The sequence below is a fragment of the Apaloderma vittatum genome, unplaced genomic scaffold, assembly GCF_000703405.1.
Source record: "Apaloderma vittatum isolate BGI_N311 unplaced genomic scaffold, ASM70340v1 scaffold6471, whole genome shotgun sequence".
Classification (NCBI taxonomy): domain Eukaryota; kingdom Metazoa; phylum Chordata; class Aves; order Trogoniformes; family Trogonidae; genus Apaloderma; species Apaloderma vittatum.
In genome coordinates, this window is record NW_009698391.1 from 4,412 (window position 1) to 32,279 (window position 27,868).

Here is a 27,868-nt window from a genome sequence, read left to right on the forward strand (position 1 = left end):
GCTCACGGCTTCCTTGGAGACTCCTCAGGCTGTTGGTTATCCAGGACTTGCTTCAGGAGGTGATTTTTATCCCGTTGGCAAATCGTGATTTAACAGACGAGATGTCAAGTGCCAAGTTTTGTGTTGTCATAGAAATTTATTAAGCTGGCAAGCTCTGCCCGTGAGTGCTCGTCAGAAAGCTGTTCCAGCATCAGCCAAATGTTAGGGTTAGTTTATTGCAGTTCTCTGTGCGTTGCTCACCCACCAGTGCTGCTTTTGGTGTGTGCTGTCGAGTGCAACACTGCTTAAAAGGCAAAATACAGCAGAGATGGTTAAAAAGTACTTTTTTTTAAAATTTCCGAGTGATGTTTTGAATGATTCTGCCCTTCTGATTGTTGCTGTGTGGAATCTAGTTCATCGTGCATCTCGTTTTCTTTCTTGCCGAAAGGGTAGTCGTCCTTCTGACTGAGCTGTTTGCTAGCTCGTTCAGGCTGGCAAAATGCAGAAATTAATTAAATGTGAAAACAACTAAGCTTGTGTTGTGAAAACTTTATAGTACTTCTTCCTTGTGGACGTAGTTATGTCAAATAGTTTATGGAAATTAAGCTGTCAAGCAACTGAATTATCAGTTTGTTAAACCTTATTTTCTCTTGTTTTATCAAGTTATCTTGTAAGCTAAAAAAAAAGTGGAAAAAAGGAGAAAGCTCCGAGGCATGATGCTGAATTCTTCTGGGATTTAGCTATTCTGGTGGAAGTAGAAAACACAGAGAAACCACTTCCTGCTTTTTAACACTGTATAAACTTAAAGTTTAAATATTCTTTCGTAATTAAAAGGCAAAAAAATCCAGAAAATGTGCTTTAAATTCATTAGTGATGTTGCATAGCAAGTTAAGTTGCTAGAAAACTTGAATCTAATGCAATGCTGTCTTTCAGGTGCCATGTTTCAGAACAGAGGAAGACAACTGAGAAAGAAGAGCTGAAGAAAGTGACACAGAACCAGACACAGGCTAATTGGGGGAAAAAAAATTAACTTGTCTCTGAGGTGACTAAAGGGGAATAATGGTGATTTTGCGCCGGGCTCGGCCGCCTGCTTCCGCCCCAACCAGCAATGAATCTTGACTCGCTCTCGCTGGCCTTGTCTCAAATCAGCTACCTGGTGGACAATTTAACCAAGAAAAACTACCGAGCCAGCCAGCAGGAAATACAGCACGTAAGTAGTGATGCTCCACAAGAAGCTTTGGAAAGAAAAAAAAACAAATTGGGAGTGTCAGATGGAGTTTTTCTTCCAGTTTGAGTTGCTCTCCACGGTGCTCTCCTGCGCGTTGCCGTTTTCTGTGGAGTTGAGAATTGCGGCTCATGGCTCGGACGTTCCTGTGGGTTTCATCTTTCAGGTCTTGGAATACTGCACCTCAGAGCTGAGACCAGTAGTAACTTTGTAGTTGAACGTTAGGATTAACTACTCCTCTTGGAGGATGATAACAAAGCTTTCCTAACTCCTTCAGGTTAAATATTTCCACTATGGGACATTCCGTAAAACATTCACTAAGTGTTGTTGCACTGAAAATGTGAGTCTGTGGTTAACTTGTGTCAAAATGCTTTCCCTGACCTCACAGGGAAGTTTTTTTCCTCCTCGTTTCATTCTGTGAAGTGTGGCTTGGTGGTGAAGCCAAGCTGATCTTTCTTGTTCCTGGTTTGTCGGGAGGCGGGTGGGGTAGCTGCAGGTTGAAACCCAACTATCTAAGGTCTGGGCAAGAATTCTGGTTTAACTGACCCTTTTAAAAATAGCTCAGATGAGCAGGATGGACTGAAGAGCATTATCCACAGAGGAGTGCTTTGGAGGAAGTGAATGTTACTGAGCCAGTTTTAGAAACTGGTTTAGTTCAGTTCCCAACAGGCAGTTGGGCCAGTTAAATTTTTTTTATTTATTTTTTTTCCCCTACATTAGCGCAATCCTGCAGTGATTTGAATCAGATTAGGAGGCCAGAGAGTTTAAACAGAGGGAGTTTCTGGTAACAGCTGACTTCTTTAAAAGTGCATTCTTTACTTATCTTGAGGTGAGAGAGGCCGATTTTGGCAGTTATTTGCTACTTAAAATGATCACATTATCCATGGAGGTGGAATACTCTCTCGTAACTACCAAGTTTCCCTGGTTTTGCAAGTTTGTTATTTGCAGGGGGCTCATCGGAGATCACGGTGTCCTTTTGATCGCTGTTGATTTCGACAGACGATTTTTTTTGCGACAAGGTGTGACCAAAGCGTGACTTGCAGATCTGTCACGAACGCTTGCGTAAAGGATAAACATCTTTTTGATTCGGGAACAAGATACAGTTGATCTTGTGCCGTTTGGTCGGATTATAGGTCTCTCAAACAGAGACGAGATAGTTTGTTACCCTTCCTGGCAGGCCTTGTAGACTGTGATGGGGGACTGGAAAGTGGGCTGTGGAAATGGCTTTTCTTTTTTGTGTGTGCGTGTTTTGGTTATGTAGGATTTTAAGACTAAATTCCGGAGCCTGGTTGGAGAGGAGCAAAGTACTTTACAGGTAGATTCATCTAGGAAAGCAAAGCTTCCTGGATCTAGAGAAGCAGAGTTAATTTCATTCTAATCCTGTGTTTGCCTAAACAAAATCCAGCTTCTCTCCATATGATAAATCCAGATATCAGGGACTCAAACTTTATCCTGATTGAGGTTGGAAGGGACCTTGGGAGGTCGTGTGATCCAAGCTCCTGCTCAGACCAGGGTCACCTGGAGCTAGTTGCTCAGAAATATGTCCAGCCAGCTGGACACCCACCGATGGAGACTCCCCAACCGATCTGGGTAGCTTGTGCCAGTGCTTGGTCACCGTCGTTGTAAAAAACACAATAAACTACGCAGAAAAGCCTTCACAGCTTATTTTATGGTTGGGCACACTGTGTTGTAAATGCTGCCGGTACGAAGGTTTCTTCCAGCTCTTTCTCCAGTAAAAGTAGCGATTCTTATTCTCCATCTCCTGGAAAAGGTTTTACTTGAATGTACTTAAGAGTTGAAAGATGCTGCAGGGCACGTCTAGTGTTTGCTCTTCCTCCCCTTCTCATATGTTAAATTTTCAAATTATTAACCCTCTGAAGATGCTTCTAAGCAAGGAAGCAATCCTGATGCAGAGAAGTTGTGTTGAAGGCTTTAGCATGTACCGGTTTCTTCTGCATCTGTCTCCCTTGTGGAGTTCATCTTGGCCATAGCACCAAGGAGCTCAGTAGGAGGATTGATCCAGCTTTGTGCCAGTCTTGTTACCACTGAATCTCCGTATTTAATTGGAATTGCCTAAAACGAGTTGCCTGTGTTCTGAAACCTGAGCTGTAGAACTTCCTGGTGGTTCAGTTTTTCTGCCTTTCGCACCAATCCCAGCATCTTCCCACCTAATCCTGGGAGGTGGATGCCTTCAAAGACAGCGTGGTCAGAGTAACTGGAGTGGACCGTTTGCACCGATGTACCGACGTATAATTCCAGCTACGGATCAAGAAGTGGAGCTGCGTCCTACTCGGATGTTTCTTTCCAGCAGAACAAAACTGAAATGAGCTGGCTGTGGGGAGAAAGGGAAACATAGTGTCAGACAATCTGCGAAGAATTGAGATGAGAACAATCGGAAACAGCGGAGCGGGAGCAGACGCAGCCTGGAGCAATGCTGTTTGTCCTTCTGCACAAAGCAACTACCAGCAAATGAGGATATTTGTGACAGGGGGAAGCAGGGGCATTGATGGGGGCAGCCTGAGCAAAGGCAGAGCTGCTGGTTTGTACTGGGACGTGTTGTGTCTGTCCCGCTGCTAGAAAGCTGGGGGCAAACAATGGCAAAAGTTTTACCAGTAGATTAAGGTTGGATTTAAAGCCAGTTGCTACTATTTGGACAAAAGAGGCAAGCTACTGGTGATGAAGTGACTTCAGATTTGTGCCAGTATGGATTTTATTAAAAACAAATAAAGCTGTCCAGTTAGATGAGGTTTGAAGCAATGAAGAAGCCCTGAAACAACCTGAAGGCACTTCAGGCAATAAGCTGGTGAGCTGGTCTGTAACCAAGAGTTAAATTTGAAGCAAATGATAGGGGCCGCTAACAAAAATGTAATGTTTTAATACGTAGACCTGGCACGGAGGTGCTGACTGTCCCAAGGCTCTGCTGTCGCAGAGCTAGGCGCTATAGCTGTGGGAGAAAAAGGAGGCCACAGCAGTGGGGTTTGAGCTGCTTTTGTGGCAGAGGAGCTTAAAATCATCCTCTAGGTGACTCGAAAACCCCTTTTCATTTAGCTTTTGAAAACCACTATGTGCGTGACTTTGGTGGCAATGACTTGTGTCTAGATTCTTTATCTCTTTATTTTTTTTTGTTTGCAGATGTGGTTAATGACTTAGTTACTGATTAAAAAAGAACATTCTTAGCAGTTCTGTTAACCGCTAGAAGCGTAGCTGTGTCCAGGGTACTACACCCAGATCTTGCTCCGTAATGACCTTGCTACTAAGTTATTTTGTGGATTTTTCTTTTTTTTTGTCCCCTCCAGATTGTGAATAGGCACGGTCCCGAGGCAGACAGGCATTTACTACGCTGCCTATTCTCGCACGTGGATTTCAGTGGCGATGGTAAAAGCAGTGGCAAAGATTTTCATCAGGTACAGTTTGCACTGAGGCACCTGCTTATTCATTTCGCTTGTTAAAAACCTCTAGTGGGATTTGGTCTGTTTTAAGCCCAAAGGCAAGCTGGAGGTAGTAGCTTCAAGTAAACTTGTTTTCTCGCGTGTGGCCTTTCAGTTGCAGGCACCTCTTGCCAGTCCTCAACTTGAAAGACAGCAAATTGTTGATGTCTGTCTCTTAGATTGACTCGATTTGGAAAACCAGATAGCTTTAGTGCAATTACTCTTCCTACTACAGTGCCCTGTTTTGAAAACCTTTCAAAAAGTCTTTTAAAACTTTGTGGGAATCGAGTGACTGGTGCTTCTGGTGCTGGTATGTCTGTTCTCAAGAGTGTTTTCATCCCTCAGCAGTTTTGCCCTGGATTTTTTAGCTCATAAACAGGAATCAAATCTTCTCAGGTTGTCTGCTGCGACGTGTGAGGATGCTTACAGAAAATACAATGTTGTACGTGTGATGGAGACCGTTTGGTCACTTCCTCAGTTTTAAAAGAGAAAAGCAAGCTAAACTTGAAGAAAACTTAAGTGAAAAGAAACTAGTTAATGAGAATTTGGGCGCTTGCAATATGCACTTTATCTTTGTTCAGTGTTACCGCGTGTGCTGGACATTAGAAGTTTGTTACAAAACCATATGAGTGTTCAAGTTATCTTGTTCTTTTCAGACCCAATTTTTGATCCAGGAGTGTGCGTCGCTGATTACAAAACCAAACTTTATCTCGACGCTGTCGTACGCCATTGACAATCCGTTGCACTATCAGAAGGTTTGTGGGCTTCTTCAGGGGCCATCCCTGTGTCAGAAAGTGCGGGAATTGGTCTGATTTTCCCTTGTGTTTTTCCTGTGTGTGTTTGGGTTTTTTTATGGGTGAGACTGGTTGTATTAAAGCCTTCAAAAACTCTGCTTGCCTAGAAGTTGGGGGGAAGAAAGTCTTAAACTGAGCAAGTTACTCACTCGCTCAGAGTGGTGGCAAACTAATTTCAAAGCTTAGTTGTTAGCACTTTATGGCTTGTTTGGCAAACAGAACCAAAATAAATCATTGGTGTTCCTGTTTCTTTCGATATGAAAGCCATGATAGTGGTTTAATAGTGAAAGAATGGGACATACTGATTAAACTTTTAGTTTAGATGTATCCAAAAATAGTTTGTTCAGCCATAGAAGCTTTGTGTTAAGCTACAGCAGAATAGTTACTAATCTTGCAGCCCTGCGAATGGCCTTTAGCTAGCCTGCCACGTTACAAATAAAACTCAGCACAGCTTCCATTTAACTCTTCTTGCTTGTTTCAGAGTCTAAAGCCTTCACCCCATTTGTTTGCCCAATTGAGTAAAGTCATCAAATTAAGTAAAGTTCAAGAGGTACGTGAACACTTACTTCCAAAATACTCTTACGTGTTTTGACTAAGCTCGGGCAAAAGGATGATGTCCCCTCACTGGGATGTTTGTTCTTGTCTGTAGGTGATTTTCGGTCTCGCTTTACTGAACTCTTTCAGCTCGGATCTACGAGGTTTTGGTAAGTGAAGCTTCCAAAACACTGCATCAGGGACGCTTTTTTTTCAAATTTGTTTAAGCAGTGGGCTTTCTAGGTGGATAGAAGCGTGACGTAAGTAATGCAAGACCTTGCAATTAGTGGTGCCAGTGAAGCCTGACACTGTTTTGAGAGGGGCACTAGATAGCACAGTCACTTTTTCTTACATCCAGTTGAAGGTTGTTTCCGGAAATGAGTTGCTAGAATCAAACTGAGATACTGTGATATCTTACTTTTTAGTTCTCCTATGACATTAGAGTTCTGAGGTGTGGATTGTGAGACTTCTGTTGAAATCTCAACCGTTGTGGCTTGTGATAAACAGAGATGAAGAGAATGGTACCTAGCTAAAAAGAGTCTTCATATTAAAGAACTTCCAGCTTTTGACTCTGGCCCTTTTTTGTTTTCAAAAGCTGCCCAGTTTATCAAACAGAAACTCCCGGATCTTTTGCGGTCTTACATTGACGCGGACGTCAGTGGAAATCAAGAAGGTGGCTTCCAAGATATCGCGATAGAGGTCCTGCACCTTCTCCTCTCCCATCTCCTTTTTGGGCAGAAGGGAGCCTTTGGGGTAGGACAGGAACAGATTGACGCTTTCCTCAAAACATTACGTAGAGGTAAGTGTGGTGGGCTTCGGGAAGCCTGACAAAATGCAAATTTTGAGGGTATTTTCATAACTTCCCACCTGGTGGCAAGCTCGGCGAGGTAGAATTCGGTAAATTTTCTTGACTCTAAACTCAGAAAAATACCCCTGTTCTGGTACTGGGCCATAATGTACTGGTTTTCTGTCACTGAGGAGTAATGTCTCATGTTTGGGTTTTTGTGATGTTTGATTCTTTTTGGTGGTGGGGTTTTTTGTTGTTTTTTTTTTTTTTAAAACTTGTGATAAACAGGCATTAAGTAGGGGATATTCATGCCTGCGTTTGCTTTCCTGTGTGGGGATGGTATTTGTGGATTTAACTAAAGCCACTCATGCTGTAGTTGAAAAACTTTGCCCTCCTTACAGTGTAAGGAACATACATTTACCATTTCAAACAGGCAGATTTTAAGTACCGGCTCGTTTGTGTTGGGTGCAGATCTGTGAAGAAACACGGGAAGTGCTTTTGAATAAAACTCAGCTTCATTTCCCGGATGCTACTGAGGTCGTTGGCGTGGTTGCAGGGGACGTTACCGATGTGGTGTCTCTTCTTTGCCAAAACAAGTGTTTTACAGCAAACAAGTGTTTGCTGTAAACCTGTTGGAATAAGGAGGATTTCTGTGAGCAGAACCACACATGTGATCCTCTCATTACTTTGTCTTTCTTAAACTTTGCCTCCCTGGAAGGAAGAAGGGAGCATTCTCTTCTTTCCGTGCCCAAGTGCCTGGTTTAGATTTGCTAGAATTATTGAATTCAATAGCAGATCCCTTGTTTCCTGATACTTCCTGAGTTGGAGGAAAAGCTTTTGCTTTGCTGCTGTGTTGTCTCCTGCTCTGTGTTTTGTTTTTTTTTTCCGTTGGATGACTGCTGGTGGTGACAATCTAGTTCTAAACGTATCACCAGCGCAGCTGCTGGCCCTTTTGGGCAGCTACAGCGAACCTGCATGAACCGAGTCTGTCCCACATTCTTGTTTTCTAGGAATATCCAAGTACCAGCAGAGCCCTGGGAGGTGGGCTGAAGGGATGCCGTGCGAGTGATTTATTATTTTTTTTTGGCAGCAGGAGGGAAGCACTAGCACAGCCTTCGTGTCCTTTTGAATCACCTGCGACTGATGTTCTGGAGTTTTTGATGCTTTTTGTTCTGTTCTCTTTTAGATTTTCCCCAGGAGCGTTGCCCTGTGGTGCTTGCACCACTTCTATACCCTGAAAAACGGGACATTCTAATGGACAGGATCCTGCCTGATTCTGGAGGCATAGCCAAAACCATGATGGAGAGTTCTCTGGCAGATTTCATGCAAGAAGTTGGCTATGGCTTTTGTACAAGGTGTGTGGGAAAGCGTAATTTTTGAGCGTCTTGGGTGGCGGTGGTTGTTTTTTCTTCATTTTATTTTTTGTTGTTGTTTCTTGAGGCAAAAAGGTAAAGAACACCAAGTACTAAAATAGCTAGAACCTCATTAAGTATTATGAGGTCATTTGTTTTGGTTCCTGTTACATGTTAGGCTGCTTTTTTACTTTTTTTCTTTTGGCTTATGTAGGATTTTGTCATGGTAAGAAGTGCTAGGTAAAGGTACTAGAAGAATTCGACCATTGTTTTGTTTTGTTGGTTTTTTTTAAAGTAAAAGCCAAGTGGCTAGGTTGACATAAATCTTTGATATAGATCTTTGAACTTTTCCTTCTCTGACAGACTCTTGTTTGTCTAGTTTGCAGGAGCGGTGTCAGCAGGACTAAAAATTTCTGCACCTTTTATAGATGCTAGATAAATATAAAATTACTGCTATAAAATAAACTTGCTGCTTTACACGTGCTGTTTGTTTAGATACATTTGTCATAATTACCAGAAAAGTGGCAGGAGAAAAGCTGGACTTGAGTTCAGCAGCTGTCTGTTGAAGAGTTAATTTGCAAATATTAAAGATGTATTTCCTGCTACCTGCACAAATCCAGCTCCATTTTTGAGTGCAGTTTTTAAGGATTTAAGATAGGACTCTAATACTTGGGGTGATAATGGGACCCTGCAAAGGGCATGGCTGGTTTTGAAAGGGGTCTTAGCCCTCAGGATGAACTTAACATGTTCGGTTTAAAGGAAACTTCGTTAAGGAGCATGAGCTAAGAAAGACAAATGATTGTATTTTAAAAGAAAGAAACTTCAGGGAGAGGTGATCAAATCTCGTGATCAAATAACTTGCTTGTTAATAAAGCATTTTTTAATATCTATACTGATGATCTATAAATCATGTTGGCTTAATCACAAAATGAAACAAAGTGAAACAAAAAATTAAAAAAAAATAAGGCTTTGGGTTCTAAAATCCAAACTGTTTGCTCTTTTGGCTCCTTGAAGATTTTTACTAGTGACCTCTGCTCAGAGGCTTGTGAAAAAACACACTTTCCCAGCATACCTTTTGAACCACACATGTCTGCCTTCTGAAACGTGCGTTCTCAAAGCCTTTGTTTCACTTTTCTCGAGCAGAAAACTTCAGCCTTTGAAAAGGTCAATACGTGCAAGTGCTTTGTAACAGGAAAAAAAGTGCTAAACCTGCCCTGTGCTTTTGCTTTGACTTGTGAAATATCTCTTTCTAACAGCTAAGTAGACCCAGCTTTGACCCAAATACACAGCACAGCATGTTTCCTTGAAAATAATTACAATTACTTTATCCTGAATTTCTCTTCTTGGTTGTCCTTTCATTTTGTTTCATTGAATCATTCGGCCAAAATAACCCAAGTTATGTCTTACAGCCTGCAGTTAGTCTCTCCTGACGAGCCGCGTGCTGTCCCAGCCGCACTCACGGGTCTCATTTTGGTCTGTCTGAACGTGCTTTCTCATGAAGATCTCTCTTTTTTTTTTCGTTGTATCTCTAGTGTCGAAGAATGTCGCAACATAATCATGCAGTTCGGCGTTCGGGAAGTGACGGCTGCCCAGGTTGCCAGGGTTTTGGGGATGATGGCTCGGACTCATTCGGGATTGACGGATGGTATTCCATTACAAGTGAGTGGCCTGCTGGGACAGCCATTATACCTATTTTAATCAGCCTTTATTATTTAACACTTCTGTTTTAAATGCCTGTAATATGTTCTTGAAGTGTGCAACCGCTGTTGTCCCCGAACTTCTGCTTAGCTTCACAGCGCGGGGAATTCTGTAGCTAGTGGCTTTTGAGATGTGTTTTCTTTTTTAACTGGGATTTGATTGAGTGTGCTTAACTTGCAGTCTATTTCGGCTCCCGGCAGTGGAATTTGGAGTGACGGGAAAGATAAAAGTGATGGAGCACAAGCCCATACCTGGAATGTGGAGGTCTTAATTGATGTTCTTAAAGAGCTGGTAGGTTTTTGTGAGCATCTTGGTCTTCTATACAAAGATCCTGAAAGAAGGGCATGAATATAAACCTCTTTAGGTTCCTAGCAGCCTCTATGACTTTGAATCTCATTAATCTAATTGCGCTGCTGTACGTAAATGGGTGGTGGTTTGCTTGTGGTTTTTTTTGTTCCTCGTGAACAGGGATATTTTGAGGAATTGTGGGAGACAAAAGCTGCCTGAATGGCTCACTTGGGTGCAGCTTGAGATTTATTCCACACTGCTCCCAAGTACTCCAGCGTGTGTCCTCGGAGGGTTTTTGTGTCAGTGGAAAGTTTTGTCCATCAGGCACCTTGTTTTGAAAAGCTTCTTGCTCTTAGGCATTAATGATGAAAACAAAATGCTTTTAGAACTACTCATTCCAAAATTCTGAAAGTTTCTTTTGTGTGATCATGGCTCTGAAATAGGAAACTGTAAGCAGCAATTTTTGGAATTAACTCTGTGAAACATTAATACTGTTTTCCTTGCCCACTGTATATTGGGTGGTTTGGGGTTTTTTTCCCTCTCTTTTCTCTAATCTATACAAGAGTCGCTGTTTTGTTTCTCTAAACCTTGGAACAGTTTACACCTAGATTTCTGTGGTGCTCCCCTGTCTCTGCAGTGAGTGGTCTGCATTCCACCATGGCTGTAGGTCCCTCCAAGCCCCTTCACGCTAATGGTTTCAAAAAATCTAATAGGTGCTTTGCAGTTGACCTTCTTCAAAAGGAAAAGCAAGTTCTGCTTAGCAGCTGGTCAGGCCGCTGTGTTTGGGTGGTGTTTTGGACATTTTTGAAGATTTGTTAGTGGTTGGAAGGAGATATTGCATATAGTGCTGGGGGAAGTGGAGTCTCAGGCTAATTTCAGATGTGAACTTGCATCAAGCTCTCCCAACTACCTAAATCCTCTTTTCAAAACAAAACCCTTGCTTTCAACTAAAAGTTGGGGGGATGTCAAGCTGGATCAAATACTGCTGAAGAGAAGTTCTTACAAGATGGGAATGTTCAAGGCTCACTGCTCTCTCATTTTTCTGGTCGCAGAATCCTAGCCTGGACTTCAAAGTCGTAACCTATGAGTTGGACCATCCGGGATTTCAGATTCGTGACAGCAAGGGCCTGCATATTGTGGTGTTCGGCATCCAGAGAGGGCTGGGCATGGAAGTTTTTCCAGTTAATGCCATATACAGACCTTGGAAGCACGCAGAGGGCCAGGTAGGTTCGCCAGCGTTTCTCCGTTGTGAAGTTTCTGAATTTCTTGAGTGACAAAAGCCGTGTTTGAGAACTTGGCTTGTAAGGACTAGACCTCAGCTGAAGCAGAGTCTGTTAACTGAAGGGTGTTTGGGAGGGGCTGTCTGCTTGGTTATAAATGTGTGACGACGCTTTCAGTCGTAGCGGCGTTCCGATGTCTTAGTGCAGCTGAGAACTGGGGCTGCAGGGCCGGGCTCTGAGGTTTTTGCCCGGTTGCACGAAAAGGCTGCGGCTTTTGGGCGAACAAGTGCCCTCAGCACACCTGTATCTGTCACTTCGGAAAGCCTGGGAGGAGAAACGTGGCATTCAGTTGATGAAGGGGAAGGAGTGTGAAGTTCTGAATATCTAAACTGCTTTTCATGTCTTTTATTCCAGCTCTCCTTCATTCAACATTCCCTCATAAACCCTGACATCTTTTGTTTTGCTGACTACCCGTGCCATACTGTTGCCACAGACATCCTGAAAGCACCACCAGAGGATGACAATCGAGAAATCGCTACCTGGTAAAACCTGTTCTCAACTGCTTTTCGTACCTAGAGTTAAAATAAGATGATTTGTCTGGTCAAATCTGCAGCCAGGTTGATTTGTAGCTGTCTGTACATCCCAGGAGATCAGCCGTTAGCGGTTGTTCCATGTTTGATCAGTGCAAGTTCTCATCAGAAATTCCTTTGTATTTCGGTAATATCTGAAAAAAAGAACTCCCAGTTCTTGCTTTTATTCGAGTCTTCTGGTTGTCTGGAGAATTTCTGCTGCTGTATTTTAGCAGATAATGGGAGCTGAGAGGGTGGAATAGAGGAGCTGTGAGTTGAAATCTGCCTTTCCCGAGATGACATTAGGGAAATCTTGCTCTACTTGTATGAAAGAAATCTTGGGATTTAAATAGTCAATGTATATATTATTGCATAAAGCCGAGTTCTGTGGCTTTCAGAGCTGACCTTTACACCTCTTCCTTTTCATATAGCTCTGTGACTCATTTCAGTGAAGGTGTTTGCTGGTATTTCCATTGTACAGCCAAAACAGGGAATCAGAGGGTGGGGAATACTGGAAAATTGGGGAAGGTGGCAGTGATTGTCTGTAAAGCAGACAAAAAAAGTAAAATATCTTCACTAAGTTGCATGAGTGGGGACTCGGACGTGTTTAAAATAAAGCGAATTCCATATCTGGAAGTATGTTTCAAGGTAAATTATTCAAGTGACCCACCTCAGGCTGAAATTTTTTTCGACATGATCTTTCAGTTCTCCCTCTTCCCTAACAGAATCAGCAGCTCTTTAAGCTCTTTAATTGGTTTGTTAAAAAATTTGAAAAGGGAGAGGTGTTATTTTTCATAGTTAGGAATTATTTTGTAGCCTTATTTGTACGTGATAAGAGCTGCAATCTCAGGTTGCTGGCAGTGGGTGTTGCTTTATATCCCCTCACAGTTGTAACTGCAAAATGCTTGGTAACTTCTTTTGGTGGATTTATCCGTTGTCTCTTCTATTCTTTTTGTTAGGAAGAGCCTGGATTTGATCGAATCTCTGTTACGGTTGGCCGAAGTGGGACAGTACGAGCAGGTTAAGCAGCTCTTCAGTTTTCCCATCAAGCATTGCCCAGATATGTTGGTATTGGCCTTATTGCAGATCAACACGTCCTGGCACACCTTGCGCCATGAGCTCATCTCCACGCTCATGCCCATTTTCCTCGGCAACCACCCCAACTCGGCCATCATTTTGCACTACGCGTGGCACGGACAGGTAAGTGCCCTCCCTGGGCTGTGCCTGTCGCTTGTTCGGGTTGAACAGCCAGAACGACGATGCTCGTGTTGGTTTTGAAACTGGGTAATTGAAAACCCAAAAGATAAATTACCAATGGTTTATGTAAAGTAATGGGTTGTCTCCTCCCTGAAGCGAAGTGTTGCGATTTGATTTTTCTTTGGGGAAATACATTCAGAACAAAGAAGTAATGTCCACTGAGAAAATATTCCTGGAGAAGTAAGGAAGTCAGAGTTAAATTTGACCTTTTTTAACTTTTCAGTTTTAACTGAAGTCAAACAAAGTTTGATATTTATTTAAAAGAAAAGAAAAAAGCACAAAAGCAGACAAAAAACCTCACAACAGTGACACCACTCCCCCCGCCCCAAACTCTCAGCCTCACACGTTTTAAAGTGTAGAAACTTAACAGCAGTGAGAGGTGAGGAGGTTTAAATCAAAATAGCCTCTGTTGTAATTGCTAAAAGATGGAGGCAATTTTAGGTATAAAGAAACTATTTATACTGTAAGTTTTAAGAGTCTAGATGGCTTTCTGAAAACTTAGAGCTGGCTGCTGACCTTTTTCAAGGTCCATGTAGAGACAGGATGAGGATGTATGCACATCCCTTGCTTTTAATGGGCAAAGCAGTAGGCTGTTAGGGCTTTGCCTTTTGGTGTAGCTTCATCATCGTGTCCACTGGTAGTTAAGCAAAGAGGAGTCATGAGAAGAAATTTAAGGCAGAGGAAGCCTCTGCTGTCTGACAACGTGCCATTCCGCGGCTCGGAAGTGTTGCGCTTCCCGAGGTGAGGGAACCTTTAAGCAAAACCCTTGCTGCCATCAAAATTTTAGTTGTGTTGTAGTAAACCGCTGTTTTCCCTGTCAAGAAATGTCATTGCGATCCTCGCTCGAGGGCATCGTGTCAGGCACGACATTTTGCAGGTGATTTTTGTGTTGCAAAAGCAGTTTCTCTCCAGTTGAGCGCAATTAACCTGTACAGTGGCAGGAAAGAGATAACACTTACCATCTGTAGTCGCTTAGTTGTAGCTCCTGGGTAGCTCATTATCGCACAGAAAGAGCCTGACTCAGAAGCCAAGTTCTGAAGCTAATGAGTAAATACCTTTGCACGTTGGGCTTTCAAGGTAAAATACCCTACTTAATGTTCATGTAGTTGATCCTTTTCCTGGAGGCACGAAGTACAGTCCTAACTTAATTCTCCTTAGGGTCAGTCTCCTTCGATACGTCAGCTGATCATGCATGCGATGGCCGAGTGGTACATGAGAGGGGAGCAATACGACCAGGCCAAACTGTCACGTATCCTTGATGTGGCGCAAGACTTGAAGGTGAGTTTTGCAAAACGCCGCCGTTCTTTTCTGTCTGGTGTCTTACTCAGGCTTGCTTATCTTTTAACAAAGGCTAAGCTTAACCTTAAGCACGACTAATTTAGCAAGGATTACTTTGTTTAAACGTGTCTGAATTCAGCTGTTGCTCCTGTACTTCATCTTTTAAAAAAAAAACAAAAAACACAAAACCAAACCAACCTAAGTTCACGTGATTCTTAAGTGCTCTTCAGCTGAGTTGTGGTGTCAGACTACAGATGTTTTCTAGCCTGTCCACTCGTGAACCCAAGAAATTTTACAGTGGAGTTGGTTGCCGTGGCTCAGCTGATGAGTAACTTGGGTAATTGTGTGCACGTACCGTAAATCCGGGAGGAGCTGTGTGTTAACCTTGGAATACCATTGGAACAGAGATGTACAAAATATCCTTCAGGCACTGGTGTGAAGGTGGCACTGCTAAGCTTAATGGAACGGTGACTTCTGAAAAATACTACTATCCTGCAGTTGTTTACACATTCACAAAAGAGACTGCAAGTTGTGACTGACTTCTTTGATGATTTTACTGCTTCCTGAAGTGCGATGCAAAATAATCGGGTGTCTCAAAGTGCAAGAGCACCAGCTGCTGCTTGAAGCCAGTTTTTGCTGTGTTCCAAGTGGCTCAGAAGGAGCCGCGGTCTCTTTGCAGGGAGATGCCAGGCTCCTCCGTTTAATTTTGTTATGATATCACCTCGGTAGCTTTGGGCCACTTGCTGGTGGATTTTCATATAGAGGAATTTAAAGCTGTCAGAGCAGGGTCACGTCAAAGAAAGGAAGCTCACGATTTCAAACGAGAACTCTTGCTTATTTGTCTCCCAAATGACGTGTAAGTAGGAGAAGCTGATAGTACTCATCTTTCTGTGGACAAAGCAAGCCTATGAGCGTGCGATAGCAAGCCTTCTTTAGTAAAGTATATGGAGATTAGAAAGAAAAGACAGGAGAAAAGGGTGTCCTTGTGTCTTCACTAGTAGTCTTCTGATTTTTTTTCTTTAGGCCTTGTCAATGCTGCTAAATGGTACTCCATTTGCCTTTGTTATTGACCTTGCTGCACTTGCCTCTCGACGGGAATACCTCAAACTTGACAAATGGCTCACAGATAAAATTCGGGAGCATGGGGTAAAGCAGAATTTTTCTTTTTCTTTCTGCACTCTTATCAGTGACTAACTTGTAAGTCACTTCAATTTCCTAAGTAGCTTTAAAGTTGTGGAAAGCATCCGTGGTCTTGATGGTTCAACGTTTTCACTGAGCTATAATAGCTTAGCGCAATTCTTTCCACGGTGCAGTTGCCAAGTTTGAAATAGTGGCTTGGATGCAGCTTGGGAGATTAAGATAACTTCTTTTTTTTTTCTTTTACCTCAGGAGCCCTTCATCCAGGCCTGTATGACTTTCTTAAAGAGAAGATGTCCGTCTATCCTGGGTGGCCTCGCTCCCGAAAAAGATCAGCCCAAAAGTGCTCAACTTCCTCCAGAAACCTTGGCGACGATGTTGGCGTGCCTGCAAGCTTGTGCTGGGTGAGAGTTTTTTATATTGCTTACACCGAGCGTGTAATCTATTTGCGGCTTGGTTGCTGGCCTGTGGTCGCAGCTGGTTTGGATTTTCACGTGGAGCATGGCGTTAAAAAGAGGAGATAAGCCTGCAGGGATAGATTTGATAATATGTTGAGTTTTGCAGCAAAACTTCTGTTGTAGGCTCGGTCGCAAGAGCTTGAAAGAGAGTTCTTGTCTTTGTAATCCATGAGGTGAGGTGATCTTGGCGACTGGGGAAGGCTGGTTAGTCGGATCCTGGGGGTTTAATGACTACATACGAGGCTGTAATTTGGCCAAAAAGGAATATACAGGATGGGACAGCATCTTGGAAACCAGTGACTGTGTAAAGGGTTTAGTGATTGTGTTAAGGAAATGGTGACTGCCCTGACAGCGAGGGCTAGTGCCATCCTGACACATGGGAGAGAAGTGGCAAGTGGTGATTTCAGTGTTATCGAGCTGAAACTAGACACGTGTGACTTGCATTGTCTTCCTTTGGGACAGTCCTGAAGTAGTCCAGTGATGGAAAAGATCGAAGAGCTTTTGCAGATCAGCTTGTTTAGCTCAAGTCCAGAAGAAGAAAGCGTGGATCCTAGAGATCTGTTTTTTCTGCTAGAGGGAGGGATAGACTACTGGGAACTGAAATTGGACAAAGCAATTTTGAAATACTACGTTCACAGTTAGTAGAAATAACTCCAATATTTTTGGTGTGACTTGTTAATGCTGTCGGATCAAGATGGGGTTTAACCGCAGCAATATTTCAAAGATAACAGGTCATAGCACAGTGCGATGTATGAGCCAGGGAGACTGGAAGCTGGAGATGGTGCTAGTTTTGGTGTTGAATTTTGCCACCAAAAGAGGCTGGCCTGTCTGAGCGTGTGTTACCTGATTTAAGTAACAAACTGTGTCCCTTGGCTTAGCCAGTGTTGTCTCAAAAGAGATAAAGAGCATCTTTAAAGGTATCCAAGATGATTCCTGGCTCTCATGTAGAAGCCAGGAAATGAGTGTCAACATAGAATTGGCACGATGGGTGCTTGAACTGGAAGGGAATGCAAGGTACCTGTAAGAGTTTTAGGAGAAAGGTTTCTCCCAAGGTCTGTACAATTCAACTTCAAAATGCTGTTGAGGTGTTGTTTCTGAAACGTAACAGTCCAGCCCACCTCTTGAACTGAAGAGGCAGCTGTTATTTTTCAACTCAGAGTGCATCTCCTGAGTCTGTAGTTCACAAATTCACTTACATTCATCGTTTCCCCTGCTACTGGGTCCAGATTTTAGAGGTTTAATAGTTAACTGTAGCCTTTGACTTGCATGTGATGCCACTGTGCTCCGAATCTTAATGTGTTACCGAGTCCTATTTATTCAATTAATTCCAAGAGCCACTAGTTCTCCACTGGCACAATTCTCTCAGCTTTTGGGTTCTTTTTATAGCTACTTGTGTTCCCTTTCATGCAAGAATGTGACCTACTTGCAGTCATTTTCCATTAGTTATTCTCTTTGATCTTTAAAAAGAAAACGCTTGGGTTTCTTTCATGAAGCAATTGCTTTGATTAGCTTATGTTTCAGTCACGAATGGAAAGCAGGCATTGTAAAGACTAGAAGATTAAAATCACACTAAATATTAAATACGTCTGGGAGGGTAGTTCCACTTCACTAGCTGCAGTCTGCCATCTCCTAAATCTGTTGATTTAAGAGCCTGCTCTTGAATTAGGCCGTAGTTATTTCTTGTCCTGTTTGGTGTCCAGGGAGATGCTTTTTTCTTAGTCACCAGGACCCTGCGTGTTCCGAGACTCTTTATTTTTGGTGCAGCTTGTTTATCGCTGAGCGCCGCAGCGGTGGCATCAGATAGCCGGGAGGCTTGGAAAAGAAATTCAAGTGCTCCTTTTTATTATTGAGTGTGGTTTTTGGTTTTTTTAAAACGAAGTCAGGGTGGTTGCAGGCACCATGGCCTGACTTGAACATTGATTTGGTACCAAACTGCTTCGGAGAAGTCCTCCATCGAGGAACTGGAGTGAGGTGAGAGGGAACGATGGTGCGTTTTCACGCGGCCCTGTCGGGCACGACTGTGAGGAATGGGCATTCCTTCTCCGTCCCTGCCTCAAGAAGGGAAGAGGCTTCTGGCTGCCTTGTGCCTAGGCGAAATGAAAAGGCCTCTCCTTGCTTTGTAAAAGAGTTAAAAAAAGTCTGAACTTGTTATTCCAGCAAGCTAGAGCTTCCCTGAAGCCGACAGTTTTGTTCCTCTAGAGCTGGCTGACCATGGTCCCTGGCTCTCCTCCTTACTTGTGTTTCAAAATTCTCCTTCTTGCAGTTTTCCCAAAGTTCTTTTCTGGGAATTTTGCTGATTAGGTGAGATGCCTGCATATATTTGTTATGTAGGACTTGAAAGTATGAACATTTTCTTTACGATCCAGTTCCCAAATCGTGCTCATCTACTTAGTACTTCACATCAGCTGCCTCAGTGCAGGTTGGAGTTGTTTTTTGTGGAAACCTTCAGGTTTGTGCTATCTAAAAATACTGTGACTTTTGCATCTTGATAGAGCAGTGTATCTCTTAACGTGATAAAGTTAAGCTTCGGTCTGTTTAGGTGTCAGGAAATAACGTTAGAGCTTCACTCCGAGGCACAAATGGCTCACACGGTCACCAGAAGTATCAGACTCGAGGACTGTAAGCCTGTCTTAGTCTTCATTGTGGGCTACCACATTATCTACAGCAGATGGCAGTTTTACTAAAGCGTGCTATAGTATTTAAGCGTAAAGACTGCAAATGTAACTGCTGAAAAAAAAAAAGGGGGGGAAGGATGATGACCACACGTGACCTAAGCTCTTGGCTCCCCGGTCCTGTTCCCTGGTTAGCTGTGGTGCTGGATGATCTTGGAATGCCTCCTGCATCAGAAAATAAGGAGTGTGCTGCCTGTTTATCAGTCATACATGCGCTTAAAGCTTAAGATTTCTGAGACTCTAGCACTGAGGTCTATCAAATACCTATTGTAGAAGCTGAGCCTGCATTGTGCCATGCCCAGAGCTCGGTGTAGCCTCTAAAGGGAGACTTGCTACGGCTGAAGGCTGATCTCCACTTTGGTTTCCTGCCTTAATCAACAGGATGGTTCCCCTTTAGGGTTGTTTGGTTTTTTCCCCCTCATCCTAACAGCAGAGCAGTAAAAGCTTTTGAAAATTGGCTTTAAATGAGGAATCTCCAACCAAAACAGCAAAGCTGTGTTGGTGTAGTTGTGCCGTTACAGGAAGGGATCTGCTGCTTTAGCTATCTTTGCTGAAAAAAGAACTGAATTCCAAAAAGCTGTAAATACATGGCTCTTATTTTCCAAAAGGAAAATGTTAGTGTTGTCTTTAGTATGTTTGTGGTTAGGTATGCCAGCAGCAGAGCTGGCTTGCCTGCCGGTTTGAGAGCCTGGCAGTCAAACGTGGAATATTTTGAAAAGAGGTGCCGACTGCTCTCGATTGTGCAATCACTTCACACCTAAGTTTGAGTTTTCTATTGGGGTTTGATTAGAATTTCATTGTTAGGTTTCCTGTCTCTGTTTTGGTTTAATGTTAGTGTGCAAAGCACATCTTTCACCTTTTAGACAGATGAATTTTAGCATGGCAGGTGGTGGCATTTATCTCTCATCTTTTTTGTCTTTTGAGTGTGGAGCCCAAGCTTTAGGTCCTCGTTTGGAGTGACCCTGTGTGTAATGAGGTTCAGAATGGGAGTAATCGCAAATGGTGAAGTCTGGGGACGGGAAGGAGCCGTAAGGGCTGGATTTCATAGCATCAGTTCTTGGGTGTTTTAATTTACGAGGCTGAGCTGTATCCAGCCCATGACATGGACACCAGCAGACCGAGACTATTGTAGATAGGCTGCTCTTCCAAGGGCTGTTGGAGCCACGTAGGTACATAGCCCAGCTTTTTGGAAGCCGCTGCTCGCTGGGGTAACTGTAAAGCAGCATTTGAACTACTGAAAACCAAGGAATGTTCTGTCGGAGATAAACTTTTAAAAATACAATTTAAAACTTTCAATTGAAATCGAGCTGTTTCTCTTGTGCCGTGCTCTAGCGCAAGTTGTAGCACAAAATGTAGTTTCTGCTGGGGTTGTCAGGGCTCACCGTCCTGCCTCTCTCCGTTCTAGGAGCATTTCTCAGGAGCTGTCGGAGACGATCCTCACCATGGTAGCCAACTGCAGTAACGTCATGAACAAGGCCAGGCAGCCACCGCCCGGAGTCATGCCCAAAGGACGCCCGCCCAGCGCTAGCAGCTTGGATGCCATCTCTCCTGTCCAGGTGGGCAAAGAACGTGCCGCGGTTTTAGAAGGCCGTGCTGATTTAGGGTTGGTTTTGCTGCGTTGTTTTGAGCTCTTTCAGCCAGGACTAAGTTTAAAAATGTGGGCTGGCTCGCTTAGTTTCGTGCTTGCACATCTTGGTAACTTGCTGGTAACTACGGAGGGTTGGAGTTCAGAACTGTGGTTCACAAACATCTGGAAGAAGGGAGTGAAGTGTAGCAGGATGGGAGTCCTGAAGAGGAGATTTAGCTTATTGAAAGTAACCGAGGGTTAAAATTTATTAAGACTTTTTTGAGAATTAAGCACTGCCTTTGAACCCAGTGTGTCTTGTTTGTAGCTTCACGGGCCAAGCAGCAGTGCTAGAGTGTAAGGACTTGTTATAACTGGGGCTCTTCAGCTCTGAACTGAACTGCTCTTTTAAAAACAAGCTACATTTAAGTTCCTCCCTGCCACTCATCATCCCTTCCTCCTTTGGGAGCATCATGTTACAGATGGATTTTGCTTCTAGCGATTAAGTTCAGTGGCAAATTTGAAAGCGGTGCCAGGTTTTTCGCGTGAAATAGCGGCAATTCAGCATTTAAGAATGTCTGAAGCATCAGTGGATTATGTCAGCTGAAGACAGAGAGCAGTTTCCTTGCAAATTGTTGCTTTATTGAAGTTGCTCATCAGATGTACCAAATATCTTGGCAACCTGCTGCAAATAAGTGACGTGAACAAATAGAGCAGCAGATGTTTAGTCCGTAGCCATGCTGTCTTTTGGGTAGATAACACAGTTTTCTGCTGTTCCAAGTCAGGAGTTCTTAACTTCTTGCTTTGTCAGCTGCTATTGTGCCTTCCTTCCTACTCATCAGCCAGGTCTTAATGCTTTTTGTTGAAGACTGCGATCAGGTACTTAGCTGGGAAAACTGGGCATAATGGGATCCTTCAGAGAGTCAAAAAGACTCTGTAAGCTTGGTATGAAATAGCCTTTGTAAGTCTTGGGGTGAGGTCTGAGGTCGCAAACTGCAGAGAGTAAACTGATATAAAAAAAAAATGTACACGCTGCTGCTTCTAAGCATTTACTGTTGTGTTACACTTAACTAGAGACTGTGGAACAATCAGCCTTTCTGTAAAGCCTCTGACAGAACAGGGGTTTATGGGATTGTAGAAGAAAAAGTTAAATCGCATTCTGTAGACCAGCTAATCTTTCCGGGTGATCTGGGTGACTTCAGAGTTTAAAGCAGTCGCGTGGAGAAACTCTTCTCGGAACCGTTTTGATATGTAGCTGTCTGTACAAAACCTGCCCCAAAATCAGCTCCATGGCAGTTTATGGACATCTGTGTATTATTTCCTCTCTCCCGTCAGATCGACTCGCTGGCAGGAATGGCATCTCTTAGCTTAGGTGGCTCAGCTGCTCCTCATACCCAGAGCATGCAAGGCTTCCCTCCAAATTTGGGCTCTGCCTTCAGTACTCCTCAGTCACCAGCAAAAGCGTTCCCTCCGCTTTCCACCCAAAACCAGACGACCGGTTTCAGTGGCATCGGAGGACTCTCGTCACAGCTTCCAGGTACGGAGCGCTTTGGATTTTTTATTTTTATTGCCGTATCGGAGCTAAGGCACCGTTACTGCCGTGAGTGGGAATGCTGGACAGAGCTGTGTTGTGTGGGAGGGAATTACCTGCTGGACCAGCGCTTCAAAAGGGTACAACTGCGATAGGTAAAAAGTTTGAGAATCGAGAGGGTGAGTGTTCTGGCAGGTTTTAGCAGCGTTACTTGGGGTTGGGGCAGAGATGAGGAACTGCTCAAGCTAAAACTCCTTGACTATATTACAAGACTGGATAGCTCTGAGTTCTTGGAAGCAGCATGTGCTTATGACAAAGGGTGCAACTGAGATGACTGGTTGTTTCTTTTCCAGTTAGGTGGTCTTACTACAGGTTTGTTTTCCAGTAGGTGGTCTTACTACGGGTAGCCTGACTGGCATAGGAACTGGAGCCCTGGGCCTTCCTGCGGTGAACAACGACCCATTCGTGCAAAGGAAGCTGAGCACATCTGGACTGAACCAGCCTACATTCCAGCAGAGTAAGATGAAACCTTGTAAGTGGTAGTGTTGTCTGTGGCTGTGAAGTGTGACTGTGGTCGGCAGCTAATCTGCCTTTCATTCGGGGGAGGCTCGGGTCTCTAAGTCCAAAATGTTAAAGCAGTGGCCCTTGTATTATTAATCGGAAAAAAGGTGCTTCTAAAATTTTATACTAAAAGATTCCCAAGTGGCCCAAGGGATGGGCTTAAAATAAAGTGTTAGCATAAAAATATGACATGTTACGGATTTGCATGAACGGCGTGTTCACGTCCCGCTTTTGCTGTGCTGTGTTTCAAACAAAAGCGTTTTCCTGCTCTTTGCAGAGTTGTATGCAGTGAGCAAGAGGATGATTTTCCTTTTACTGGGGACAAAGTTAACCTGGATTAGGTTCTGTTCCAGCAGAGAACTCGATGGGTGAAGCAGTGAATCAGACTGCAGTGCTGGATTCAAATAATACTAACAAAAGTTGGTAGGAAGGTGGTTTTCGGAAGGAATTAGCCTCCGAAATGCTTAAGCAATCAGATGTTGCCTGTAGGAAGCGTAGCCACTTCCTAAACCTTCCACATGGTTATTACATATTACAGAACGGTTTGGGTTGAAAGGGACCTTAAAGATCATCTAGTTCCAACAGAGGTCTGCTTTGATAGCAAAGTTACCGATCTCTCCCGATGTTCGATGGAGGCAGTTGTAGGGAATGGTAGTTTATATTTTGAGGGGCTTGAACATTCAGTATAAACTTGCTTGGAGCTCACTGGCTGGCCTGAAAGCTTGTGTGAAAGTTTGTCTGCATGTTGGTGTCGTGTAGCATGTTTTCTGCTGGTCTGTTCTGCGTTCGTTTAGTTCAGGCGGCCGTTGGGGTTAGCTTGGGATGCAGTGGGTGCTGGGAATACGACAGCGTGAGGTAAATTCTGTCTTGGGATTCAGTTCTGTGCGTAAATACAACCTATCCAAAACTGGGGTTTGAGTAACAGTTCTACTGGAAAGGTTAAATATCCTGCTTTTTAGGAGAACTATCAGCTTCCGTGTAGATTGGTGGAAGAGATGGGTAGGGCTAGATGAAATCTTGACTGCCTGAAGTTGTTCTGAGCATGATACGTGTTCCTTTTTTTTTTTTTTTTAACAGCTGACTTATCTCAGGTGTGGCCAGAGGCTAATCAGCACTTTAGCAAAGAAATAGATGATGAGGCAAACAGCTACTTCCAGCGTATTTACAACCATCCGCCACATCCGACCATGTCTGTGGATGAGGTGAGTTCCCTTCTGTAGCGGCTGCATCACCCGTCTTGCTGTAAAAGTTGCTAGTAATTATTCCTAAACAAAAATAATAAAGGGCTTGGGGTAGATGCTTGCAGCATTGCTTTCCTGCTTAGTTGAAATGGTCTGTTTCGAAGGCAGCGTGCTTTCCGAGTGAACTTGCAGCTGATCGTTACACTCAGCTTTGATATCTGTGGACTGAAGACTTCAGATGTCTAATTAACACTCCCAAAATGATGCTAAGTGGGAAGAGTTTTATGTGGAGTGGAGGCTTGTGTGTTGAAATAAGTGCTAAAGTGTGCCTTTAAACAGCCTGTATAAATTATACTTATCTTGAATATATTTGTTTTTCAAGGAGCTGAAAATGACTCCGACTTCTAAATATATAAAGGTGTCCTAAGCTCTACCTTCTGAGCTTCCATAATTTTTTTCTTTAGTCTCTGTGAGAGTAATTATCAGCCTCGATATACTTGCTCTTTGAAGTGCTTCAAATTTACTTTCATATATTTGTGTGCTTATAAATTATGGAAGATACCGAACGCTAATTCTCATTTTTCTAAATTTTGAAGCGATGGGCTAGGCGGTCGCTAAAAAGTTTTAGGTGAAGACGATTACTTAGAAGAAAGGGGAGAAAACTCAAGTCTAAAGAAACAGCAGCTTGTGGTGTGTGGGCTAAAACGAGGTTTTCTTGAAGCAGTTATTTTGCGTTATACCCCTATTTGTGGTAGTGCACTTCACCGTAGTAGCTGCAAGCGCTCTTGAAACGTGAAGGTGCGTAAGGGTCTGACATTAAAACAAACCTGTTGGTGACGATTGCCAATTTCTTCGCAGGTCTTGGAAATGCTGCAGAGGTTTAAGGATTCCAACATTAAACGGGAGCGAGAAGTGTTTAACTGTATGCTGCGCAACTTGTTTGAGGAATACCGGTTCTTCCCCCAGTACCCGGATAAAGAGCTGCACATAACAGCCTGCCTCTTCGGGGGCATCATCGAGAAAGGACTGGTTACTTATATGGCCTTGGGCCTGGCCCTGCGCTACGTTCTTGAAGCCTTACGAAAGCCTTTTGCATCCAAAATGTACTATTTTGGTATTGCTGCACTAGATAGATTTAAAAATAGGTGAGCGTGAGTTTTGGTCATACTTGTCGTAGTAACTGTAATGTTTTCTTAGCCTTGAACCCGCTCGGCTTGCGCAGGACAAGGTTGCTTCTATGTGTTAGAAATTGTACACATCTTGACTTCAGGATTTGTTTCAAAATAGGCAAATGTGCTAATGGGCTAGTTAAAGGATGGTGCTTTTTTTCTATTTTTAAAAATAAGATGTTCACTGTGGTACCTGTATAAATGTGGGACCAACTGAGATGCTGAAACTACTTAGTGCACTTGGCTTCTGAAAATAAGTCAGTGACGTGGTGAGTTAGATGAGGTTCTCAGCTAGTTAGAAACGGAGTGAATGTAATTACTCTTTACAAGTGCATTCCAGTGGGGTGGTATTTGCATTACTAATGGCTGAAAGACTAGGAACTAAACTCTAGGACCTCAGTTTTCACAGAAATCTCAAGTATGGCAAAAAGTTACCTCAAAAAAGCTTTCTCAAAGCTTTTAATGGATTATGGGTAGAGGAAGCTCTCAAGGCAGGCTGCTATAGTAGGCAGGATTGTAAACCCATAGGAAAAATCTTTCTGGAAGAAGATACTTGAACTTGAGAAGTACTAGAAAGCTTCTTGAAATTATATAATGGCTAGAAATATGTGGTGTTGATGTGTGGACTCATAAGCAAGGAGCACATTATCTTCTGGTCTCATTCTCCTTTTATAATTCATCTGCCCTGCAGTATTTAACTCATAATAAAAGCTGTTGCTCGCAGCTTTCACGGTTGGATATCGTGTTTTGGAGTTAGCTGAACAGAATGAATTAAGACACCATCTTGTTCCTCTTAACCATTTTAAACAAGCCCTGAAGTTTTTACCCTCAGTGGGTAGTGCCCGGAGTCTTAACGCTCATGAGTAGAACTGTAAAAATGGGGTTTGCAGCAAAAAGTGTTTTGTAGAAAATGCCTTTTTCTTTTTTTGTACCACAGCTGCTGTAAGCAATCCACTAGTAATTCTGTGATGCAGTTGGGAATGACATACCAGTGTTGAATTTGTATTTTTCTTTAATACTGTTTTTGATCTGGGCTTACATTTCTGACTAATGTCTGTTTTGTCTGACAGATTGAAGGACTATCCCCAGTATTGTCAGCACTTGGCTTCTATTAGTCACTTTATACAGTTCCCACATCATTTACAGGAGGTGAGTGTGTTTGCCTCGATTGGCCCACTAGCTTTCTATGCTTTTAAATTCTTTTGAGCAAATTCCAGGCCTTCGGTGGATTCACATTCCAGCCCCTTTTAAGGATTTGGAATTTTCTCCTGAAGTAGAGGACATTCCGACTGGGTTTATACAGTTTCATACTCAGACCTGCTCAAGTAATCCTGATAGACGTGAGAAAAATTTCATTCTTGGAGGTCTGATGAGAGCAACGAAAATACCCTGTTGTCCAGAAAAGCTGTTTTATTCGTATGGCATCTGCTTCGAAGGTGCTTTCATTAGTAGAAATGTGGAAAAGCTAGTCCCAGGGGTAGAGCTTGGAAGCGTAGTCTCAATAAGGAAAAACATTCAGCTCTCGCATTAAGGTCGAGGGGCCATCGAGCCAAAGCTGCCAAGTTCACCAGCAGGGTGTTTCACCTCTCGGTTTCAAACCCTGTGTCTTAAATGCCAGTGTGTTCTCTGATGTTACAAATTCCTGGGTAAATGTATCACGGTGGGGAAGAAACTTATTTTTTACATCCACTTTAGAGGATGTAAAAACTTAGTTGGAGGCTGGGTTTTTTTATTTAAATGGCTTGACCATTCCTGTGTAGCTGTGAGCGTCCCTGGGCACGACTTCTTACCTGCTTCGTAGCAAGTTTCTTGTTACGCGTTTCTCTTAGGTGCTTTCCCCTCTTCTGCTTCATCTCAGCCTGTAGGGATGGGGTAAGGGTAGTGCTCTAAAATTTTAAGGATGTCAGGTCCCTTGACACTTGGCATCAACCTGTTGAGGTCAGAGGTAGAGCCTGAGGCTCTTCCCCAGTAAGGAAGTAGCCAGTGACAAGACAGGCTTTATAGGGGTGCTCAGCTCTATCTTGCAGATTCCCTCAGTGCTGCGGGTTTGGCAAACCTTTACACTGCTCATGCTAAAACTCACCTTGTCGTTCCATTGCTGCACATGAACTTTTGTGTGTGCTTGGTTTGGTTTTTTTCCCAGTACATAGAATACGGACAGCAATCCAGAGACCCTCCTGTGAAGATGCAGGGTTCGATCACCACCCCTGGAAGCATTGCACTTGCCCAGGCTCAGGCCCAGGCCCAAGTTCCAGCAAAAGCTCCTCTTGCTGGCCAAGTCAGCACTATAGTAACCACCTCAACCACCACCACTGTTGCAAAAACCATTACGATCACCCGACCAACTGGAGTCAGCTTCAAGAAAGACGTGCCGGTAAGCATTCTGTCACTCCGGTGCCTTTACTGGAGAAGAAGTTAAGTTGCTGCTCTGCGTTGAGTATGTGGATGCAAAATCCGATTTACTTTCCTATACAGCTTTTCGAAACATGATCTGTATTTTGTCCAAAGCATACAACCTTTTCAAATGAGCATTTTTGTAGAGAAAGCCTTTTGGATCGTGAAACTGTAGATTTACTGTGGCATGGAGTAAAACTGTGTTCTTTGAGGCTTTCACTATTGGAGGCTTTCACTATTGGAGGCTTTCACTATTGGAGGCTATTGCAGAACCATCGTTGCTGTTAAATGACTCTTGTATTGGCTGTTGTATTGTTGGGGCGCATGTGGTCCCACACGTACTCCGAGCATGTGTAGAGTTGTTGCTGTAAAGTCAAGCCTGTTTTGCTTCCAGGTAGGGTCTTTGTGTAGTTCTCGTAGAAGAAACTCCTCAGATAAAAGGAGGCAAAAGCCAAAGGAAGCCAAAAGTGTTGTGAACAAACCATGGAGGGCGATTCAGTGTTTGTTCTCAAACCAGGATGTGTAGCTCTTGATGTCTTTTGCGCCTGCGGATGTCACATAGATAGTTGTCATTTCGAGGTGTTTATATTTACTAATTTTAAACTCTGATCGTGCATAATATTCAGAACTCCATCTCTCTTCCCCGTAATTGCGATGTAGCAGGTGCTAAAGCCCTTGGGTTGATCGCATTGCGTTGTTGCTTACAGTCAGCGTGCGTTCTCAGAAGTGAACCTCTGGGATTTCTCCTTCCCAAATCAGCACTGAAGTGCTCCTGGATTCTCACTGCTGAAC

At 43.3% G+C, this 27,868-nt stretch overlaps 1 protein-coding gene across 2 annotated transcripts in view; it reads left to right on the plus strand.

The window, feature by feature from the left end:
* Positions 1-900: 900 nt before the first annotated feature.
* Positions 901-27,868, plus strand: part of CNOT1 (CCR4-NOT transcription complex, subunit 1) — a 48,849-nt gene continuing 21,881 nt past the window's right edge. The window contains exons 1-22 of one of the 2 annotated variants that reach the window (XM_009877984.1): positions 901-1,189; positions 4,501-4,608; positions 5,289-5,387; positions 5,908-5,976; positions 6,076-6,130; positions 6,556-6,759; positions 7,934-8,102; positions 9,632-9,758; positions 9,978-10,088; positions 11,138-11,308; positions 11,720-11,847; positions 12,834-13,074; positions 14,290-14,409; positions 15,433-15,555; positions 15,799-15,950; positions 20,082-20,232; positions 21,576-21,777; positions 22,157-22,303; positions 23,410-23,534; positions 24,372-24,658; positions 25,753-25,831; positions 26,826-27,056. In XM_009877984.1, the coding sequence (XP_009876286.1) occupies positions 1,088-1,189; positions 4,501-4,608; positions 5,289-5,387; positions 5,908-5,976; positions 6,076-6,130; positions 6,556-6,759; positions 7,934-8,102; positions 9,632-9,758; positions 9,978-10,088; positions 11,138-11,308; positions 11,720-11,847; positions 12,834-13,074; positions 14,290-14,409; positions 15,433-15,555; positions 15,799-15,950; positions 20,082-20,232; positions 21,576-21,777; positions 22,157-22,303; positions 23,410-23,534; positions 24,372-24,658; positions 25,753-25,831; positions 26,826-27,056 (3,201 nt within the window). In that variant the 5' untranslated portion in view covers positions 901-1,087. The remainder of the gene's footprint in view (positions 1,190-4,500; positions 4,609-5,288; positions 5,388-5,907; positions 5,977-6,075; positions 6,131-6,555; positions 6,760-7,933; positions 8,103-9,631; positions 9,759-9,977; positions 10,089-11,137; positions 11,309-11,719; positions 11,848-12,833; positions 13,075-14,289; positions 14,410-15,432; positions 15,556-15,798; positions 15,951-20,081; positions 20,233-21,575; positions 21,778-22,156; positions 22,304-23,409; positions 23,535-24,371; positions 24,659-25,752; positions 25,832-26,825; positions 27,057-27,868) is intronic. The other variant, XM_009877986.1, reaches the window with a different exon arrangement.